Genomic DNA, 18,675 nt, shown 5'->3' on the forward strand with positions numbered 1-18,675 from the left:
TTGTCATGTTGAAAGGTAATGCCTGGGCCATGACGACTCAAAAACGGTAGAACAACTGGTCCGATGATCTCGTCGCGGTAGCGCTGTCCATTGAGATTTACCTCTACCACTATCAAACGGGTCCTCTGTCTTGCTGTAATCCCACCCGATACCAAAACGCTGCCGCCCCAGAACCGATCTTCTTCCATGACACAATGAAGACAATCCCTGCACATCTGAGGCGGAGACGTACGGTTTGTGAAGATAATCGTCAGGGATGCTTCTTGCAGTCACTGTTGCTGGATAGAATCGATTTCGTAGGTGTGTTGTTCGAATCCAGTTGTCTTGTCTATTATTGGTTACGAGTGGCCTGCCACTCCGAGGATGGTCTCTGACTGCATTCGGCTGTTGCCAACGTTGCCATAAACACCAAATGGTGTTTCTGTGGACGTTAAATTGTCTTGCAACATCACGTTAACTCGATTCTTCTTCAAGCACACCAATGGCTCACGCCCGTTTTCGGGCAAGCGTGGCATTTCATAATGTTGAATAATTGTGTAATTTTGTTGTTTTTCTGAATGGTTGTTGTCAGCACGATGCTAAACAATGCATATGGAATCTCATTAACGCATACGAAATGCATGGGGCTTGCATAAGAGTCAACATTTGGATGGAATGCATGCTTTTCTGTAGCATTTGCTTTTTTGTGACTTGATTCCATACATCTACTACAATAATGAAAACCAAACTTTACTTGTTTGAAAAATACACTATACACTTTTGTTGTTGAGTGTTGCTGAATGGATAATGATAGCCCCTTATGCCACTTGGAAATGTTTTAGGATGATAATCTGGAAATTCGGGGTGATAATTGTGTTTAATAACCTATGATCTCCATTTATTTAACAAGTTTTATCATCTAAAAATCTGAATTCAGGCCAAATATATCTCCATATTTATCAATTTTACATTCAGCTTTTTAGATGATAAAACTTGCTAAATAAACGATAGATCATAGGTTTTTAAACACAATTATCACCAAAAGATTTCCAAATGGTATTAGGGACAGTCATTTACCATTTTTATAGCAGGCTTTGAGGACTACCTAAGCATGTTTGGGTTTGTAGGAATCCATAGCCAAGCTATCAGACTATAGCAGGCTTTGAGGACTTCATAGCTGATCAGATATATATTCACAAGATTCAGATTCGTGACTTTTATATTACATTTCAACGATAGGCCTAATCTATGATATCAATACTAGTATTCAGGGACCTGATTTTATAAATACGTGATTTTAATCTCAATAAAATCCTTCCATCTTTAAGAACAAAACATGAATTTGACCATCTGTTGACTCTCAGAGCTGATGTCCAATGTTTCATTATGTACACTGGGATTACAGAGGGTCAACTGTGTGGGGTGGGGTGGGGTGGGGTGGGGTGGGGGTCTGTTTAGCGGGCCTTATGCACAAGAGGATTTGTCTGGCAATGGGTATTTTGTAATAAGTAGAGTGTAATAGTTCATTTTATGTTGGTTCCATGTGATACCTCCAATGTTTAAGCCTTATGCAGAGGAAGATTTGTCTGGTGTGGCCCATTCTGTACTCTGTGATATGAACCTGTTCATTCAAACGTACCTTAATGTGGTACAATCGATATATATTCCAGACCAATTTTACCCGGGTATACCTGAAGGGTCAACTTTTTGTGGGTGTCTGGCGGGCCTTATGCAGAAGATGATTTGTCTGGCAATGGGTATTGTGCAATAAGTAGAGTGCAATTGTTCATTTTATGTTGGTTTCATGTGGTACCTCCAATGTTTAACCCAGCCCAAATTTTTGGACCCTCTCTGGGGGGTCTGGCGGACCTTATGCAGAGGACAATTTGTCAGGTATGGGCCGTGTTATACTCAGTAACATGTACCTGTTCATCTAAACTTACTTTCATCTGGTACTTTGAATGTATACTCTAGTCAAACACTGAGTGTTCACTGAGTGCATTAAGGGTCAACATTTGGGGGTGTCTGTCGGGCCTTATGCAGCAGACGATTTGTCTGGCAATGGGGTTTTTATTCTTAGTAGAGTGAAATAGTTCATTTTATGTTGATTTCATGTGGTACCTCCAATGTTTAACCCAGCCCAAATTTTGGGACCCTCTTTGGGGGTGTCTGGCAGGCCTTTTGCAGAGGAAGATTTGTCTGGCGTGGCCCATTCTGTACTCTGCGAGATGTACCAGTTCATTTACACTTACTTTCATGTGGTACCTCCAATGTTTGATCCAGCCCTTGAATGGCCCCTTCTTTTGGGGGGCCAGGGGCCACACGCAGCAGGGACTCCCGGCAGACATCCATATATGAATATGTTTGGTTACACAGTAAATGTTCCTGTGTTCGGATATTGGTACCTTGTTCGTTTGACCAAAGTGCTCTGGGCTGCCGCTCTAATACTACGATCTATTCACCCATATCTCCTTTGTCTGGTTAGAGCTATCCTTCACCAGTTTTCCTCAATTACCAGGGTAAACCAGTTGTAATGACCAGCTCAAAATTCACTACAGATCTCAAAGCTCTGCTTCCAAGGCCAGGGCAGAGGGAAATGTGTCAAGTCACAGCTTCAGGCGAGACCGTTGTTGACAGGCTTATATAGTTCAAAAATATGTATTATGTATAGCCTTTGAAAGTCACGATATGACTGAAAGACTGCCGATGTGACTTTTAATTTTAACTCACTTACGCACTCAGGCGAGGCGAGGCGACGCTACCCTGGGTTTGGCTGTGATGTGCCTGCGAAATTGTGAAGCTCATGGGTGATTGGAAAAATGCTGCCTACTTGGTGTACGTTTATCAAATTCCTGACATGAATAAAACATGTCGGAGAAAGTATTCGGCGTTGTGTTTTGTTTTAAATTTTAAATATAAACTGACGGCCAAAGAAACTTTACCACTTTAAAAATGAAACTGCAAAAATTTAAAAGCACAAGTTCAAACTAAATCAAAAAGTCACAACACAACAATGCTCAATGCAGAAAGTGATAGTGGGCAGCCGAAACTACACTTGCAATAAGTGTCTATAAATGATACGGACGGCATGTCCGACACTCACACTGATAAAAAAAAAACCCACAGAATTACCATGGCTGAAACCCGAAGGGAGCCCTGGGTATGATACAGATGGGGGCCACCCGTGGCCATAATGCTAGACCTTTTGGTTGCTCCCCTTTTGCTGTAACTAACCTGATGCAACCTTACATACAGAGCGGGCGGACATCAGACAGACCAAGAACAGGCAGACCCAGGCTAACAACGCCAAATGAAGACCGATACTTGCGTACTTTGCATCTCCCGACTCGATTCCTGACTGTGAAGTAATCAGCGACGAATACTCAAGGGCATCTGGTTAGTGGACAGACAGTGGCCAGGCTGAGGGAATGGGGGCTTACAGAGGACAGTGATTGACTGAGCAATTTCAGATGTGTGTGCCCTTTGTCCATTACGTTGAAGGCTTACCCCGTAAAGATCCGCAGCAGAACAGGTCTTCAGCTACACATGCTTGCCGTAAAAGGCGACAAGGGATCGGGTGGTCAGACTCGCTGACTTGGTTGATGCATGTCATCGTATCCCAAATGCTTGGATCGATGCTCGTGATGTCAGTCACTGGATTGTCTGGTCCGGACTCGATTATTTACTGTTTTTGACCTTAGACAATACCTCAAAAATGTATGGAGCTGCAGGATTAAGTAAACGAGTTACGTTTGATGCTTCATGTGAAAATGTTCCTTAAAGTCTCTACTTGACATGACACCGCCACGTGCCCGGATGACGCATTCGACCGGATGACGTCTCATGCCTCTAGTCAGACGTTGGATCTGTTCATAGGTCATCAACAACCACTCCTCATGCAATGCTGCTTCCAATTGGCCTAATCTTGTACAAGTGGCTCTCGTACCTGTATGCGCCGCCCCAGAGTATCCCAAACATGTTCAAGAGGGGTCAAATCTGGGCTCATTGCTGGCCAGGGTAGAGTCGTTGTTGCATTGGTCCTCATGGAATCCACGACTGCATGCGAACGATGAGGCCTGGCATTGCCATCCATGTACTGAGGTCGAGTAGCAAGAGGGTGGTTGTCAAAATGAAGAACTACGACTGACCTCAAAACGTCCCGTATGTACTGAGCCCCTGTTATGTTGCCCCTTTCGTTGACCAAATCCAACTTCCAACATCATGAGAGATACACCCCAGCTTTGTGGTGATCTCTCAACAAGGGACGCTTTATGACTCGTGAGCCCTCAGTCCTGCTGCTTTCAACCGGTTCTGACGGTTCTGGTGCTGAAACGAAGAGGGTCCCTGTCTTCGCGATGTGTCGTCAGAGGAGGTCTTCTGGATCTGGGACGGTCCAGTACATCACCGGTTTGAGCATGTTTCTCGACTAAACGGCTTATGACAGTGTGGTGATACCCCAAATTCCGACCAATGGCATTTCAAGACATTCCTGCATTATGCATGCCGATTATTTGCCATCTCGTGGCGTTTGATAATCGCCTTCGTTCCATGGTCACACAATGTCATGGAATAACTGTTTACAACCGAGGTTAAGAAAGCAATTTTAACGTTTGGATATACTCCTATTAGAGATACTCGAGGGTAGCATGCTGCACGGGAATACCATGCATGGCACGTGAGCTTGACTCATTACATCATCTCGAGAAAACATAATTCTTCCCGTAATTTTATCTTTCATGACTGTTACAAATATTGGGACCAAACAATAATGAAATATATTAGGGTGTGCTTCACTTTTTTCTTTGTGTATATGTTAAAGTTTCTTTTGGTCGTCAGTTTATATGCAAGAAAACTTTTGATGCTATGCATCAACACGGCGGCAAACCCTTGTTCGTTAAATTATATTTACAATAAAATCATTCCCCCAACATATTTAATCAAGATATTCAAACGAATTATTTGAATAGTATGTACTGTAAATCTTGAAATTAACGTTAGAGTTAATTATAAAGGCAAAACAAGAGAGCAGACTTAATTAATTAAACTTTGCATTTATGTCTCAGAAATGACTGTTGATAAGACGGCTTCACTGCACACTTTGAACAGCGGAAATACCAAGTTTAATATAAAACCAATCAACTATCTATTTCCACATTATGGTTACTGAGAACAAATGTCATCCAAAAACTAGAAATTACACAATGGATATCCGGTAGAATAAATATTGCTTGGGTGAGGACTTCCATGTTGATGACATCTACTCCGCAAACAGAATAAACATTGATATAACCTAAGTGTTGTTTTTAGGAAAACACTATTGTATTTTAGGAAGTACTCTACACAACGCTAATGAGCGGTGTTGTTTGCTGTTTGTTTTGAGAACTTGGCCTGGGGACGGGGGATCCAATAAAAACTCCTAAATAGGGCCATAAATCAATCAAATTCTTTTTTACGCAGAAATCCTTGGATTGTTATAACAGCACATATAACAGCAGGGAGTTGCCCTCCCTGGATTTCTTTTATAGAAAACAGTTTTGTTTGAATCATGAAAATACAAGTTGGGGACAAGCGATACTTGTACAAATATTGGCAGTTGGGATACAATGCCATACATCAACCAAATCAGCAAGCCTGACCGCCCGATCCCTTTAGTCGCCTCTTACGACAAGCGTTGTCGCTTTTTTGTGGCAAGCATCGGTTGCTGAAGACCTATTCTACCCCGGATCTTCGCCGGTCTAGTACTTTTAGGGGTTGAGTCCCATCCAAGTGTCTGGGAAAACACCACTATCGAGAAGTGCATTGAATACTATTTCAAAATATGGTACCAATATTGATGCCTTCTTAATACATTCGGGAGTTTTTGAGTTACTGGATTGCATGTCTTTTCTGCAGTTATCGAAAACAAATTACGTTCAATTTTGATTCTACGTCTGACAATCACAATCGCGGAAAACAGGATATAACAAATACGCTTTGTAATTATAGGATGTTGTATTACATGACTTATGTTTTATTTGCTTCCCCTTAGTCTTCAGAGCTACGGGAGGGCGGTGGGTGAGTGAGTTTGGATTAACGTCGCTTTTAACATTATTCAAGTTATATCACGACCTCCCAGCTTAATGAGGGAGGAAACCCCGAAGTGATGCATGTCTCAGACGTTTACCACTTCGGTGAAACCCACGAGCACGGGTATGGTGCTGGAAAACCTAGAAACATAATTGGGGCGAACCGGGATTTGAACCCACAATCATAGGTTTCTTGTGTGCCCAAGGGACGCAACTCTGCACAGAGAATCGCGGCGCCTTAGACGACTGGGCCACCCGTGCTCCCTCCGGTGGGTATAGCCTTATGTTGAAAGCTGTCGCTCGTCACGCCAAAGACCAGGGTTTGATTCCCTTCGTTCGATTCAACACATGAGTACAATGTGTGAAGCCTAGTTCCCGGTGTCCCTCGCCGTGATATAACTGGAATATTTATGAAAGTGACGTAAAACCATACTCACTCACTCAGAGCGAAGGGTGAGCAATTTATGAGGATATACTCAACATTCATAGTCTACATACACATAAACATTTTGGCCAAAATCGGACCTCTGTTTTCTGAATTACAGGTGGTTAAGAGACGGCGTATTTCAGACCCAGAACCCGTGTTTGATACAAGAGCGCGTCGCAGAAACACATTAGAACAAGGACACATTTTAAGTAGTTTTGTCTAGTTCCTCATTATCAGGCTGTATCCGTTAGCCGTGGTTCTACGGCCGAAATAATTTGTAGTTCTGTCTTCGTCCGGATATGGGATATCTGACGCACAGAGGAGCAGATTTTGGCAGACAAGTACTAAGAAAAATGGTAAAATCCATGGCCAAGGGAAGTGGGAAGTCAAAGCTAAATTGATGGGCAAATGATGCTGCTGTGACATACTAAACTTGGAAGCCACCAGACTATTGGTTTATGATATAGCTGCTGCTAAAATTCGGTTTAATGAATTAACTTTGCTTGATCTGCCCTTAGTGATTGAGCCTAGAGCCTTGAAACAATTGAATTGTTTGTGGCATCACATTAGTTCAGATGGTCATAATTGTTTGGAGAGATTGGCTTGGATCCCTAAATATATTTGTGGATGAAGTCATTCGTTGTTCGTGACGTCACAAACAATGAAATATGAAGTTTTAAAAGAACACCGCATTTTTTACATTTTCTCAGAAAAAAAGCCGTGGGTAATAAAAAGAATAACCTACTCGTAATTACGGATTATACATAATATATAACCACGAGCATGAATTAAGGCATGCCCTGTTCCACACAGATAACGTGAGAAATCGACTATATACCTAAAGCAGTTACTTCCCTTTGACGGCAAACGCATTGGTTACACTGATTGATGCTTATTCGGGACTCTCTGAAACTCCCCTACCGCCCCTAGCGCCTGCCTCTTAACGGGTAATCAATAAGCGTCACATCTATTTTTAGCAGATGACAACCCCACGATGGTTGAGTCGACCACAACAATTATATCCACATGATGAGGAAGTAGATCTACGGACAAACATTTATTTTCCTTGCTCTATCAAGACTAAGTGCTGTTTCTTAGTGCATGAAGAAATGATTTCAAAATAATCTACGGCTTTCAATATAAAGACGTCATTCCAAACATTTGCGGTATTTCCACATTCAACGTTTTCTCAGTTTGGTCTGTCACATGTTGTTTTCGCTGTTAGTACATGATGCTAGTGTTGACAATTAGACCGCATATAATACCCTACATACATAGGGTCTCCATAGATCTACGTACATACACCGTGAACGCAATTTAGCATACCTCTTATCCATTCTGTACATTACTCATAGTTATACATGTATATCGCTTGGGCTTCCAAACTCGTCAAAGAGTATTTGAAACTTGAACCCTTCGTGTGTATTGTACTCTGCCCAGTATCACGACCCAAGAGCTGTTTTCGAACGGGCACGGCATTACTGTGGGTTGGCCTGTCAATCAAACTAAGCTTGCTGCTTCACGCATTGTGTTTATAATTTGTGTATGCGCGACTGAAAATAGTGCGCAAGGTACCGCTTCTCTCTGTGTTAATGTACGGCAAATTAATGTTCATTGTAACATTTGTTTCACTCTAATAACCATAGTTGTGCAACAATAACAGTCAACTTCAGCAACATGTTGATTTCGTCCTGCAAAATATATATCAAGACAGGTGCTTGTGTAGTAATACGAATTGTTCACAGCCCCTTCGAGTCGATACATATACACGATATGGGAAACTGAACTGTCGATATTGAGTCAGTGGGACTACGATGTCCACATTAACTGTTCGAAATTCAAATCAAGAGTATGTAGTGCCGGCGAGTTCATCACAGGTAAGTCACGATATTGTAGCTTTTAAGTCTTCTTAATTACTGCGTGTAATGGCATTAACCATTATCGTTTTACGTTGTTTGTGACCGCCATGTTGATAACCACCCACTCTCTGGCTCCGCCTTTCAGGATGTCCAGCCGTCCCCTTTAGCCCTTCTGGCTGCGACTTGCAGTAAGATCGGAGCCCCTCCAGAAGCTGACGCCTACAATCAGGGAGGGGCCCAAACAGTGCGCGTGTTAGGGGCCGGACAATCAACTACAGCGCCAGGGGAAATTGTTGCTCCTAGTTGGGTGCAACTGCCAACAGGTGCAGTCGTGGACGCCAACGCTAGTAATGGAGGAAAACAGACTGGTACTGTCGCGAATCTTGCGGCGGCAGGACAGCTTATTCAACAAAGTCCGCAAGTTGTGGCAACGGTTGGACCAGGTGGCAGTATCACGTACAATGTTATCCCATCCTTCCAAACAGTTTCAGTGGATGGTCAGGAAGCAATTATTATACCAGCAGGGTCATCAGGGCAAGCTTTTTTTGCTGCTGGAGGGATTGGAAATCAGACTATGGTTACCCCTACAGGTCAGATTGTAAGAGCACAAGGTCTCTCTGGTGCCAATGTGATATCAAATGTGGGGTTTCCAAACCTTACAGGGAATGTTGTAAATCTTGGAGGTAATGTGCTTAACCTGGCAACCGCCGCAGGTATGCAGTCTGCAGTGCGTGCTGCTGCTCCAGGAGTGGTGCAGACAATGCAACTACCACTGAATCAGGTACAACAAGTTCCCAACATGATTCAAATTCCAGTGTCAGTTGGTGGGCAAACAGCAATTCAAACTATCCAGTTGCCTCTTCAGACATTCCCAACTGGATTACAGACCGGTTTACCCCAGGGTATGGTGGCAGCTACTGGGGCGGTAGGATCTTTTGGGACTGCTGCACAGGCATTGTCACAGAGTCAAATGACTTCCTCTACCCAGGTGCCACATTCTGTTTCTACTCCTACATGTGTGTCTGCTCAAACTGCATCAGAGGAGGTCCAGGCAAAGTCTGAAAAGGTGGTCGATGAAATAAAAATATCAGCTGGACAAACATTATCGTCAATTAATCAACAACAATTATCAGCAGCTCAACAGACTGCCAATAATATTCAAACTGCAATTGCAAATCAGGCAGTTGCAAATGGTAATTTTGCAAATATAGCTATTGGCCCTAATGGCCTACCAACTTTAATTCCATTAGGAGCAAATATGCTTAACACAGGTACAGCTCAATTAGTGCTACCTGCTTCACAACCAGGTGCAGTTTCCCAAAACCCAGTGTCATATGCTGTAGCTTGTTATCCCCAGGGTGGGACAGCAACCACAACTACTACAACCACATCAAGTTCTAATGGTAGCCAAAATCTGAATTCAAATGTTGTTACAAACATTTTAAGCCCACAACAGATCATGCAAGGTGTAGGACAAAATATTAATGTAGCTAACCTTCAGCTGGCAGGACAGAGTCAAGTAATCTCTCAGAATATTTGGCAGCAAGCACTCAATGTAGCTAATGTTAGACCAACTAATCCACAGACTGTTCAAGTCCAGAATCTTCAAAGTCTTCAGAACATACAAAGTTTCCAGACAATACAAAATCTTCAAAACATGCAAGGTCTGCAGGCTGTTGCCCCACAAGGACAAATCATCAGTGGATCTTCTGTGCAGAATCTTGGTGCAGTGACACTGTCATCTACTGGGGCAATCACTGGTATAACTCAAACCCCCAACCTGCAACAGTTGAATCCCCAGGTACAGGCTATCCAGGGCATTGGCAGTCAACAGATGTCTACAACACAATCAGCAAATGGAACGCACATTATTGGTGAGATATCTGTACAATTAACATCAGGGTTAGAAATTCTTTGAATTATAGTGCCTATGACACGGTTATGATTGCAGTGGCATGTTAAAAATGTGTTCCTGGTGCCTGAAGGGCACAATAAAAACTTATATGTTTTTAACAACAAAAGTATGTGTATAATATATGAAGCCAAGGATAAGTGTACTTTTGCAACAATTAAGCGTCAACACATGGAAAAAATAAGAAATTATGAGAAAGCATGTACTGCTGTAGTTAACCAAATAAACATGGGGTTCCAGACATTATGAAGGGTGTTCTCGATCACTAGACAATTCTTTGCTTATACATTTGTATGGGAAGTATGCTTATTAGCCAAGATGTTACTGACAAAACAACTTTCTTTTCCGCCACTGCCAAATGGGGTTAGCCACAACCGTGAAGGTTCCTAATGAAACCATTTCTTAGGAGAAGAATCCTGATGCTTCATAGGTGCAGTACCTGTTACGAACCACTTTTATACATTGATGTAGACACCTCCGTGGTCTAGTGGATCTGCCCGGAGAGTGGAAGGTCAGTGGTTTAATCCCTGGCTGCGTCATACCATTAGACATTTAGAGATCGTATTTGTTGTTACCCTGCCTGGCACTTGGCATTAAGGGGATAAAGCAATGACTGATTGGCTCGAAGTCTAAGTGGGGTATTCATGCAAAAAAAATGGTGGCATGGCATCTCATTATGCTTTCACTATGAAACCGTCAGTAGTCCTGACCAATACAACCAGACATGTCTGCACACATCAGTTCGTAATTGCAATATTTTGAATGCAACGTTAAACTCCATTTCACTGCACCTCTTGCATTGATGAATCATGCACAGAAAACCGCTTCAAAATCGGAATTGCCGCTGGAAGTTCTGCAATTTAGAATATTTAGCTTCTGAGATAGAATTCCAAGATAAAATGTTGGACAGAATTTTTTTAAATATTTACATTAATTGATAGATTAATAATGTTTATGAGATGAAGAGTGCTGGTTCTGTATTATCGGACTGATGTTGATAGGTCAGGGCACATCATGTTTTTTAGAGTGTAACATGTTAAAAGGCTTTTTCAGTGCAATACCCCATCAAAGAAAAGTTTCTACTTCCTGTGTAACATCAGGTATGCAACATGTTATATTGGGTATGGGAGTAATGAAAAAAGGTGGTTCATTTTGAGAAAAGTGAAAATATGTTGTTTAAGAATTTTGTTACACACATCTAGCTTTGTTGAAGTAACTGCTAATCAGTTGTTGAAGTAACTGCTGATCAGATCATCTTATCCGAGTCAACATGTCAATGTTTTATACTTGTTAAAAGAGAAGAGATATCCAGATATGCATTTTGACCGCAACATTTGCTCAAGGAATATGAACTTGTGGGAGTTGTGCTGTCAGCAGTAACAGTATCGTAACAGTATAAATGGCTTCAGACACATTCTGTCTGAAAAGGGATAATCTTTTAAAAACAAATTTAGTTATCATGGTTATGGTTATATTTTTCTGATCAGAAATACAAAGTTCAGACTGTCCATGTACAATTTTCCACACACAACATTTGCTGTGTTTTGTCTCAAACCAGGAAATATATGAACAGTAAGACTTCAGATGATGCACATTGCTATGAATTCATATCACTCTTGGAATCATAAATGTGCTAGTCTGAGACTAGTATCATTCTTGAAGAACAAGATACTTTAACTGTCTGATAATTTTTACTGACAAGTGCAAATAAAGACAAGATGAATTTCTAACCCTGGGACGTCTAGTGCAGGGGTTGAATTAACTGTTGGCCCATGGCCAGTTAAAATTACAAAGGGCTTGCTGGAACGTAAAGTAGATGGATTGCCTGGGTAGTCAGAATTTCACCCCTACTCCTTGTATGTTTAATTTTTTTAATTGAACACTGCTTGTGAATCGTGTAATTTCAATGAGAACATTTTTAGGGGGGTGAGGTTGTGTGAGTGGTTAACCCAAAGAAAGATATATGTTGATCATCTTGATAGAATGATAACCAGCCGCTTTTTTGTAATGTGTACAACAACAAATGAGGCAAATGGAAGCCAAGATTTAATCTTTGAGTGCAGGAAAAGGCTTTTCAGGTTTCAGAGTTCAAAAGTTTAAGAGCCCCACTAGGTGGCTACACGACCACATGTTTGTCCACTTCACGGTCTCCGTCGCGGTCATCTACCCCTGCAAGTGTTGTATGCCACCTGTCACAAGCCTTTTTTCTCAAAAGGTATTTGACTGCATCCATGGTCTCGTGGATAGAGTGGTTGGATCAGGTGGTTTGAACCCAGGCCGTGCCATACCAAAAGATATTAATAGATGTATTTTGTTAGCATTGAGAGGATAAAATAAGAAATGGTCTGCTGTCAATATGCTGGGGTATTCATGTTAAAAAATGATTGCATGATATCTCAGTCGGCCCTCACCATAAACTGATTACATCAGCATTAGTCCAGACTAGTACAAACAGCCACACACACAGGTGCATGCATGTTGCTATATAAGTGCAATAATCTTAAATGAGACATAAAACACCATTTCACCTCGCCTCAAGGTTTTATGCATTTATCATCAAACTTGGGATATACCTTCTCTTGGATTTGATTTGCCCCCATGGTCTGGTTGGTAGAATGCCAGCGTGATAGAGAGCCTGTCATACCAAAAGGTGTTAGCATGGTTAAAAGCTAGTTGTTACCCTCCATGGCGCTGGGCATTAAGGGGATAAAACAATGACTGGTCTCTGCCGGAATTTGTCTGGACTAGTACAAGCCGACACACATGCATACACTATAGAAGTGCTATGATCTATGATCTCTAGGATGGGGTCCTATCTTCAATTTTTTTGGTCAAGATTGAGATTAGTTAAAACGTGAAGCATTCAATTTTTGTGAAACATGGTTATGTCATTGTAAGTTTCGGATGCATGGTTACCTCTACATGCATGAAATTTATATATATTTGTATGCTCTTCAAGCTTTTGTGTGTTGATTTTGATATTTATAAGTTTGTCTCATGATTCCCAGTTATAACAACTGAGCGTTTTCTGCAGCAACCACAGCTACCGGACAACAAGTTCCTTTCCAGCAGGATCCGAATGATCCAACAAAATGGCAAGTTGTAGCCACTTCCCCAGGGACACCTATCAGCACTCTTAGTCCAACACAAGTTTCGTCACAGTCAGTGGCTTCTGACACACCCACTCCAGGACGCAGATTGCGCCGTGTTGCTTGCACATGTCCAAATTGTCAATCTGACGGAAGGTTAGTTATTTTCATGTGTAACTTATCATTTCAGAGAAAGGGAACTTAATATTCATCACTGCAGTGGTAGAAACTAACATTTTTAGTCAAAAAGTCCTTATAATGATAACACACAGCAAAAACCCTAAAAATGGCAAATTTCTACTTCTCCTTATGATACCTTAACTATTGGACAGTTTGGTAATGGACTAGTGCCAATTTTTATCTCTGCACAGATGTATAAGATTTAATGAATTGATCATTGAAATCAAATGGAACCAATAACTTAACAGATTAATACATTCAATTATTATTCCAATCTGTCGGTCTCGCATGACATCACTGGCTGCTTGTATCATTATTGATGAATCCTGGCTAAGGTTCGTCTGTCCTGTCCAGAAGTTCTCAGCTCACCTGACTGAAGGTCAAGTAAGCATATGTTGTGGCATGTTGTCCATCCATCTTCTTCTGAACCACTTATAGGAAATTAATGCAATTTGACTGGAAGCATCCCTAGTTTGTGGGAATTCAAAATTGTACAAATGGTGGACTGAGGGGCGGGGCGAAATTGGGGTAATTTTGCTATATTGCTTTACACAACTTCTTCTCTGGACCTAAGTGATAGATATCAATCATATTTGGTTGGAAGCATCCCAAGGTGGTGGGGATTCAAAATTGTACAAATGGTGGGGCCAAATAGGCGTAATTTGGCTATATTGCTTTAAACGACTTCTTCTCCTGAGCTAAGAGATAGATATCAACCATATTTGGTTGGAAGCATCCCTAGGTGGTGGGGATTAAAAATTGTACAAATTGTGGGGTTGAGCCAAATAGGGGTAATTTGGCTATATTGCTTTAAACGACTTCTTCTCTGGACCTAAGTGATAGATATCAACCATATTTGGTTGGAAGCATTCTCCGGTGGTGAGGATTCAAAATTGCACAAATGGTGGGGCGGGGCCAAATAGGCATAATTTGGCTATATTGCTTTAAACGACTTCTTCTCTGGAACTAAGACATAGATATCAACCATATTTGGTTGGAAGCTTCCAAAAAAACTAGGTGGACACAGTTAAGATCCCAACCGGTATAACCATATGTACAATTGCTGAGTATAATGAGAGGAATGCACATATGCTACCAGGACTGGCAATTCTGTTCATCTGTCCAGCACTCACAAAGAAGTTAGAACCTTGACCATAACATGCAAACCAATGTTATCCCCACCCTATAATAAACATATATTATATACATTTGTTTGTTATAAAGAGAATAATACATTTATGCCAATAGGAAACTTAGATCCTGGATCATAACATGGTTCAGATCATTATGCTACATTTGTATCGAGAGAAATACACATTCATGCTGTCAGATTTGCCATCCTACCATTTCAAAATTAGTCAAAATCAAGTAAAAATTACGAAATATTTGCAGTATTATATACCATGTATACATATACAATGCACATGTATATTTTGTCATGATTGCATAATATCCAGTTGAGTGATACAGGCCCTATGGGGCTCTTGTATTTAATATGGCACTTGTCACTGACACAGTACATCGATATATGTTGTTGATTGGTATTTGACAACCTCCTGGTAGGGTGCGGAAATGGGTGTGACAATATATTTTTCAAAATAACAAATGTTTACCTGATGTAATATTGGCAACTGCATGATGTATTTGAATAAAATACTCTCAATAAATATTTTCAGTTTTAGTTCGATAAAAAAATTTGGACTTTTAATGGTATTTGTTCTCACATTGAATGGATTTGAAAATTTATAACAATTCACAATCCACTTTGCGTAACCACACACCAGCTTCAGCTTTTAAGACCTGTAACAACATCTTGTTTCCGTCAGATTAGTTCCCCTCTGAACAGTGTGGTTCCCACTCCAGATCCGCATCAACCAACCTCTGCCTCGCTTCGCGATCCGGTACGAAAGGACAAGCTTCTCGGTTGTCACACTTCACCTGCCTCTTCCTTCAGCAGTTTTGACACTGCAGATCCGGCAATTGTCCCTATCTTGGTCGCGGATGAACTCCAACTCCCAAAGAGTACTTCAACAGTGGATACTTTGTCCTCCTATGTTGTCCCTTCGGCTACTTCGCCTAGTATTACGCTTTCTCACAGGCTGGTCCTATTGGAGATTGTGTCTAATTTGAACACGACTTTTGGGTCTTGCCGTCGATTGCACGATCGCTTTCAGTATCTTCGTTTTGTGTTGACAGAGACAGGTACTCATGGCATCTCTACCCTGGCCCCTGAACTGGACGGGGAAATTGCAACGCTGGAATTCAAACATTCATTCTCCTGTTCTTCAGTGGATGATTTATTTCACCTTGATACTTAGGTTCGTAGAACACTGCCCCTAGTCTCTACCATTGTTTCAATGGTGGAGCTTCTCCACTCGGTACTGGATCACGCCTCTTTTCCTGCATTTTTCTTGGCGTGGTTAACCTCGTCAAGATGGCTGGGATTCTGGATCTTTTGGCCCATTATGCAGGGTCCATAACAACTTTACGTCAATGTGGTGTTCTCCCAACATTCTTCCTGGGATGACTACTTCAAAAATTGACTTTATCAATTGCCTTGGTCTATCCCCTCCTTGTTCACGGCATGCATCCAAGAGAACAATTTGCTGCATTTACAGAGGAATCAATTAGAAGAACAAAGGCAAGGCTGTAAGCGACCAATCCCACCAAATCGGATCTTCTAGAAGTGCTCAGTAGTAGATCCAGCTGCTTCCAAGGCCGGGGAAGAACAAGTGGACATTTTGTCTTCTTTTCTGGATGCAAAATGAGCGGCGAGTCTCCCCAAGAAGGGAGACTCATCCTCAAAGTGACTTGGATTTTCTACACCTTTGGTTTCTTCCACCACCAGATGTTCTGTTGTTCCCATCACCTGTCGGCAGAAGATTGGGTCTCTTAACAGAGATGCCCCTCATTGCGATGCCACCTACAACATGTGAGCCTCTTCCTTGCAAATAAACAGCATCCAATACTCAATTAATGCGTTATATAGATACGTTACTAACATAAGAACACCATAAAATGTCTGGGCATGGTGCTGACAACAGTGAATGCTTTTCTGTTCCTTTTCCTTGGCACCCCATTACCAATGGAAGGTGCTCCTGTTTGGAATTTCTCTGGCCCCGTGACTATTTACCTGTCTCACCAACGGCAACATCAAATTCCTACACATTTAAAGAATCCTCTTCGAATCGTGAATCGTAATAGACGATTGCATTCAGGCCAACAAAGATCCAGACACACTGTATCTGCATCTAAATTTCACACAGCGTCTACTTCATCAAAAAATCTGAAACAATCCCTGTTCAACATCTCCAGTTTATAGTGCCCTAGGATGGTTGGACAACACCAGGCAAGGTAAGCTCCATCTGCGACCCATCCGGTGTTTTCTCACACCCTATCTCCAGAATAACGATTGTCAGACCCCAATCTCCCTGCCAAACCATATATGTCCTCATCTCCAATAGTCATTGCTTCTGTAGAACGTCTGCGAATGGAGTCTCCTTGCTGCTGTTGAAATCAATTTGCACAAATTTAACAATTTAAAAAGGTTCCTAACGTGAAACCACCTTCAATAACGTAATTCAGGTAAGTTCAAGAAATTTTACATATTTTGTATTCGCTTTGGTCTCAACCTTTGAATGATTGAAAACATCAGGATATTTTTATGTGGTAAAGTGTAGTTTTCCATGAGGAATAAATGTGCCAAATATTTCTCCAGTTGGTCTTTTTTTCTATGATGCACCGACTGTTTGAAATTGTCCACCCTCTATACAGCGCCTTATTCTAAAAGAATTCAACAGGTTAAACAGCTGCGTTTTAAAAGGAAAGAATATAGATATAACTGTCATGATTAAGTTTGTTTGAAATACTGTAATAACTTCTTGCAAACATACTTCTCCTGCTTGTCATGTGACCTCTCACTTCCTTAACATGAATAGCTGGAAATGCCAAATAAGTCAATCAACAATAAATATGAAGCTTATGAGTATTGTTTCACAAGTTCGTATGATCTTTTGAACTTAAATCATATCAATGTGCGATGTTATCTGCTGATTGAGCATGGTCATGTCTGCTGTTAATGAACTTGGCAATTTCACTGCTTGTATTCACAGTATATTGTCTTCAGTGATAAGATTAGGCAAGCAGACTTTGTATTTATTTGGGCCGTATCCTGATTATATCGTGGGGTCGGCCTTTCTCAAAGGCAAATCATGTTGTTAGTGAGTCCAGCTTGGAGGTCGGCCTATTTTGGTAATATACATTATATTTAAGGTGCTTCAACAAAGGACACACAACAGAATGTTTAGTTGACAGCTAATTCAGATATAAATAAGAAATAAATGCACAATACCAAAAGTTACATGAAGCCTTATTCCAGGATTTATGACAACCAAGCACACAGTAAAAATTATTACCTGTAACATAATCAAACAAAGATGAATGTTAATAATAACAAGATGACTTGATTGAACCTGCTGGCCAGTCAGATTATTACAATCATTCATTCACTTTGAATGAGCACCATCTTGCTAAGATTTATTTCCAGCATTTGGGATTTCCAAATTTCGATGAATTATTGCCTGTAAACTTTGATCTATTTCTTGAAATTTTGATGATGTACTAAATACTATTGTTATTAGCATACAAAAAGCATTTGGTTGCAAAGCGCATGCAAATTATTTCATGTGTGTTTTGTTCTTTTTATGGATGAAACATACATGTTTCTGAGTTTACACTAACACTAGTTATCCTGATAATAATATTTTCTGATCTTTAGAAATACAGGAGAAAACAAGAAGAAACAGCATATATGTCACATGCCTGGATGCGGAAAAGTATATGGGAAGACTTCACATCTACGCGCTCACTTAAGGTAATCTATTGACACTCTTCTTAAATTTTTAAATAGTAATCATGGTGATTAAGCAGCACCCTGTAATTGTTACTGCATATGTATTTGCTCAAATTTGACAACCACCATTGTGGCAGATGGTGGAGACTTCATACCCGATATGCCTTCTTATACCCCTAGGAGTTAAGTATGATTGTATGACATTGAAGATCATTCAGTAGGAACTGTGTGTCAAAACATAATGTGTAGAAAACATAGAGTATTTTTTTTTGGAATTTGATGTAACTTAATATGATTTCTAGGGTGAGATCA

General features: G+C 40.9%; 1 protein-coding gene across 1 annotated transcript in view; it reads left to right on the plus strand.

Moving 5' to 3' along the window:
• Positions 1-8,229: 8,229 nt before the first annotated feature.
• Positions 8,230-18,675, plus strand: part of LOC139463732 (transcription factor Sp4-like) — a 40,742-nt gene continuing 30,296 nt past the window's right edge. The window contains exons 1-4 of the mRNA XM_071244981.1: positions 8,230-8,348; positions 8,476-10,204; positions 13,277-13,487; positions 18,289-18,384. Of these exons, the coding sequence (XP_071101082.1) occupies positions 8,286-8,348; positions 8,476-10,204; positions 13,277-13,487; positions 18,289-18,384 (2,099 nt within the window). The 5' untranslated portion in view covers positions 8,230-8,285. The remainder of the gene's footprint in view (positions 8,349-8,475; positions 10,205-13,276; positions 13,488-18,288; positions 18,385-18,675) is intronic.

Source organism: Haliotis cracherodii, unplaced genomic scaffold, assembly GCF_022045235.1.
Source record: "Haliotis cracherodii isolate W230 unplaced genomic scaffold, xgHalCrac1.p SCAF_16, whole genome shotgun sequence".
Taxonomy (NCBI): Eukaryota; Metazoa; Mollusca; class Gastropoda; order Lepetellida; family Haliotidae; genus Haliotis; species Haliotis cracherodii.